General features: G+C 38.3%; 1 protein-coding gene across 1 annotated transcript in view; it reads right to left on the bottom strand.

The window, feature by feature from the left end:
* Window positions 1-3,086: 3,086 nt before the first annotated feature.
* LOC102821396 (alcohol dehydrogenase E chain-like) overlaps window positions 3,087-4,728 on the bottom strand; it is a 225,387-nt gene continuing 223,745 nt past the window's right edge. The window contains exon 13 of the mRNA XM_006876381.1: window positions 3,087-3,111. Within this exon, the coding sequence (XP_006876443.1) occupies window positions 3,087-3,111 (25 nt within the window). The remainder of the gene's footprint in view (window positions 3,112-4,728) is intronic.

Genomic DNA, 4,728 nt, shown 5'->3' with positions numbered 1-4,728 from the left:
TGATGCTTTTGAGTTATGGTGTTGGAGTAGAATATTGAAAGTACCATGGGCTGCCAAAAAAAACAACAGATCTGTATTGGCAGAAGTGCAGCCAGAGTGCTCTTTGGAGGCCTGGATGGCCAAACTTCATCTCTCATTCTTTGGAAATATTGTCAGGAGGGATCAGTTGTTCTAGGAAGCTACCATGTTTCATAAGTTGGAGGGTCAGAGGAAAAGAGAAATACCCACAGTGAGATGGACTGGCAAAGTGGCAGCATCAATGGGCTCAAGTGTGGCAACAATTGTGAGGTTGGCCCAGGATCGGGCAGTGCATAGGGTTGCTATGAGTTGGTACCAACTCGATGGCACCTAACAACAACAACAACAATAAATGCTGGTATGAACTAGAGCTCTAGTAGCAAACTGTTTTAAAATTTTTTTTACATCTACCCTTGCACATAATTGTAAATTAAAATAGGTTGTGGACTGGGTTCTGGGATTTCTATGTGGTAGTCAGGTATGCCTCATGATCATGTGACCCCAAGTCATAGTCACCAGGATTCTTTTAATTTGAATTAGATGACATACCACTATTTGCTATTTGGTGTGGTGCTGTAAGATCAGCACTAGACCACAAGGTCAGTATGAACAGCAAGGTCGGCAGTTCAAACTCACCAGCTGCTCATTGGAAATTCTATAGAGGGTCGCTATGAGTCAGAACTGACTCAACAGCATCAACAGCTAACATCGATGATTTGCTGTTTACAGTGAATTATTAAGGACATATCCAGGCAAGTTCACTAGTTCTTTGTGTAAACCTGAGGACAAACTGCCCTTCCCTGGAATTGCCCCTGGCTTTTCTAAACATGGTCACATTGCTAGTTTACTGCTCAGAATGTATTGGGAAGTAACATAAAGAACTCAAATGGCATCTGAATTTATATAAAGACTCAAAATTGAATTTGAGTTGCCACTTTAGACTGCAGCCTTCCACAAACCAAATGCTATTAATTTTGTGTGTGTGTGTGGTGCTGTAGGATCAGCACTGGACTGCAAACCAAAAGGTCAGTAGTTCAAACCACCAGCTGCTCTTTAGAAACCCTACACAGGGGCACTATGATTTGAACTAACTCTACGGCACTTAATATCAATAATAACATGGCTTGAGGAACTAAGTCATTGTCATCAGAACAATTAGTTAAGCCATAAAGATGAACTTCTTTCCATTTAAACTGAACATTTTCTTCATTCTAAGTTTTGTGTTTCCAGCTATAAGTGTGTGCAAGCTATATACATTCACAGACTTACACTTAGATGGGAATTTTGGGAGGCAGGAGATCAGAAAATAGGGAATTTCTTGATTCTAGGCCCAAGCTTTGTTTTTTTTTTTCTTGAAACTTTTTATTGTGAATTGAATGAAGGTTTACAGAGCAAATCATCAGTTTTATAGCCAACAAATCATACACTTTGTTTAATTTCATAGTTGTAAACACAGGATCCCACTTCCTCCCTATGGTACTTGTTGACATATCACACGCCTTCCCAAGTGAATGTTGTCCTTTTGATCATGGATGGTTGACCATCCATGGTGAGCATATCTCACTAGCCATATACATACATACTGCTGGGCTGAAAACTGGGCCACAAGGCTGAATTCTATTCCAAACATGAAAGGTAGCCCAGGGCCACAATCTCAGGTTTCTCAAGTCTCTTTATTCCTAGTGAGCCTGGTCTTTTTTTTTTTTTTTTTTTTTATAATTTTGAGTTTTGTTCCACATTGTGTCCCATTCTATCTGTGACCTTCTAATGTGATCCCTTTTAGAGCAGTTGGTAGTAGTAACTGGGCACGATCTAGTTCTTCTGTTCTCAGAGTCATGCAGACGGATGTTCCCATGTTCCATGTGACCATTGGACTAATTGTAAACTCAAACATTTCATTACTAGGAGTCACCAGAACACCCTGGCTGTGTATACCACTATAGGTCTATTTGGATACCATTTATTCTGGAGTTCCTCTTTTACATATGATGGACTTTGGAAACATCGTGTTGAATGATTTTCACCTGCCTCTTTTCCCATCAATATCAGTACAAATAAAAAAAACCAATGTTAGTGCATAAGTACATTGCTCCTCCCCACCCCAGTCCCAGAAGCAATATGCTACTCTATAGGAACGCTGATAGCCTACCACCTACTCCCCTACAATCTGGAAAGAAACAAAGCTGAAGTTAGATGCAGGTCTCATGCAACCAACAGGATTTTATGGCCATTATTCTGATGTGGATGTTTACAAAAATCTCTCCTTTCTATGGATCTTACATAGTCTGTGCTAGTACAAAAATCATGAATAAACTCATCTATAGGCAGTGCCCCAGATGTTATCTCAGTAAAAGTGGCTTTACCCTAAATAGCTCCATTTACAATTTTGAAAATACAATCAAAATACATTTGCATGGACTTCACAGTTTACTCTATTTCTAGCTTCATCTTACTTCATTTTCATAAAACTTTAATGGGTTGGTAGAATATATATATTTTTACTAGAGCATGAAATAGGCTCAGAGAAGCCACATAGTAAGTAGTAGATGGTTTTCCTCTTAGCGCAGAATCCTTTCCACAATATCAAACAGATAGATAGTAAATATGGTAACAAACTTTTGCACATTCAAAATACAAAGTTATTTTCAGGGCTATACGCTTGATAAAAGGCAAGCTGATTTACTACTCATTTGTTAATATTTTCCCACTCTCAGGGGAAGATTTGCACTTTGAGCTTTATCTCCAAATGTATGATGAAAAATAAAAGTCCTATTTAAAAGATGTATGAAGAAAGACCTAAGATTAAGATTCTAGTCAAGAAAACACTATGGAGTAGTTTTACTCAGTAACACATGGGGTGGTCATGAGTTACTGAGTTGCCCAGCTAATGTGCAACACTGCATCTAGCTTGCATTTGGATTTTAAATATTTGCTTGAAAAACATTTCACATTAATTTTGTTTCTTTTAGAGAACATTCCCACGGGTAGTGCTTTGATTGCATCATTGAAGAACTGATTAAAAATATAATTTGTCTGGTGATGTAGGCATGAGAGGTCGCCATATTGCCTCAAAACGTCAGGACTGTACGGATGCTGAAATAGAAAAAACAAAACAAAAAAGACATTGTTTTAACACTTAGATATTTCACACTCTTTCATGTGAAAGTCCAAGGAGCTCCCAGCCACTCCATCCCCATCTCTATACATTCGAGCAAAGCCAAGTGAAAGGACAGTTTATCTTTTCCTTGTTTTCATGTCTTCTCCAATCATAAACTCAATCATTGAAGTCTGAATATAGCTTCTATTTAGACTTCGTTTGATATTAGTTAGCATCCTCATCAAAGTAATTGTTCATAAGTACTTGACATAATTTTGAGCATAAAATAATAAAGGATAGTGATATGTAACTTTTTACTATTTGCCATATACTTTGTAGATTTTTTCATGCATTATCTTATTTTAACCTGAACCTAAATAATATATTAGAATGCTAATTGTTTTGAACTGTAGTTCAAATCTACCAGTCACTCCTTGGAAATCCTGTATAAGGTCTGAATAAGTCAGAACCAACTTGACAACACCTAACAACAACAAATAACATTGTGAAGTAGATTCTAATATTATTTCCCTTTTGTAGTTGTTTCTGTTAAGTGCTGTTGAGTTGATTCCGAGTCATAGCAACCCTGTATAGGGTTTTGAGCAGCAGCTGGTGAATTTGAACTGCTGAACTTCCAATTCAAATGACCTTGAGGCCCAGTGTTTTCCTACAGTGCCACATGAGCACTCAATTTATCTTTTTGAGATTAATAAAAGCCTGAGAGATATTGTAACTTTATCTAGGTTACATATCAGGAACGCAGTGTTGGCATTCAAACCCAAACAGAAAGTTGCACAAATGATAAGATGATTGATCGTTTGTCTGAAGGAATTGATAATTTAATAAAGGCCATGTTGAAGACTTAATAGATATTTAACAGATTCTTAAGGACTATGGTAGCATAGTGGTTACAAATCAGGCTGCTAATCTCACAGTCAGCAGTTCAAAACTACCAGCTATTCCATGGGAGAAAGATGAGGCTCTCTGCTCCGGGTAAAGATTTACAGCCTCAGAAACCCTGTACAGGGTCGCTATGAGTCGGAACTGACTCCATGGCAGATAACAACAACAACAACATGGGCTCTTAGAAGTAGATAATAAAGTTGAATTCTAAGACTTCATTCTTGGGAAGATGGTAGTTATCATTGTTAAGTGCCATCAAATTGGTTCCAACTCTTAGCAACCCTGTATAGGGTTTCCAAGGAGTGAGTGGTGGGTTTGAACCATCGACCTTGTGGTTCAAACCAACTTTGCAGCCCAGTGGTTATCCTATAGTGCCAAACCAGGATTCAGCATTACACAAGAACTACTGCTCTTTCTGCGGAGTCCTGGTGTGGTGCTGTGTGTTATTGCACCAGACTGCAAAGTCATTTGAACTGCAAGGTCAGTGGTTCAAGCTCACCAGTGGCTTCTTGGAAACCTTATACAGGGTCGCTATGGGTTGGAACGTACTCAACGGCACTTAACAACAACAACTGTTCTTTCTATAAAATATCTTCTGATGCATAAATATTTCTAGAAAATATAGTCTTCATGCCCTTTAATTATATTGTTGTTGTTGTTAAGTGCTGTCGAGTCAGTTCTGACCCATAGCGACCTTGTACAGGGTTTCC

Source organism: Chrysochloris asiatica, unplaced genomic scaffold (genome assembly GCF_000296735.1).
Source record: "Chrysochloris asiatica unplaced genomic scaffold, ChrAsi1.0 scaffold00377, whole genome shotgun sequence".
Taxonomy (NCBI): domain Eukaryota; kingdom Metazoa; phylum Chordata; class Mammalia; order Afrosoricida; family Chrysochloridae; genus Chrysochloris; species Chrysochloris asiatica.
The sequence above is the reverse complement of the archived record's forward strand: the minus strand, read 5'-3'. Positions and strand labels throughout refer to the sequence as shown.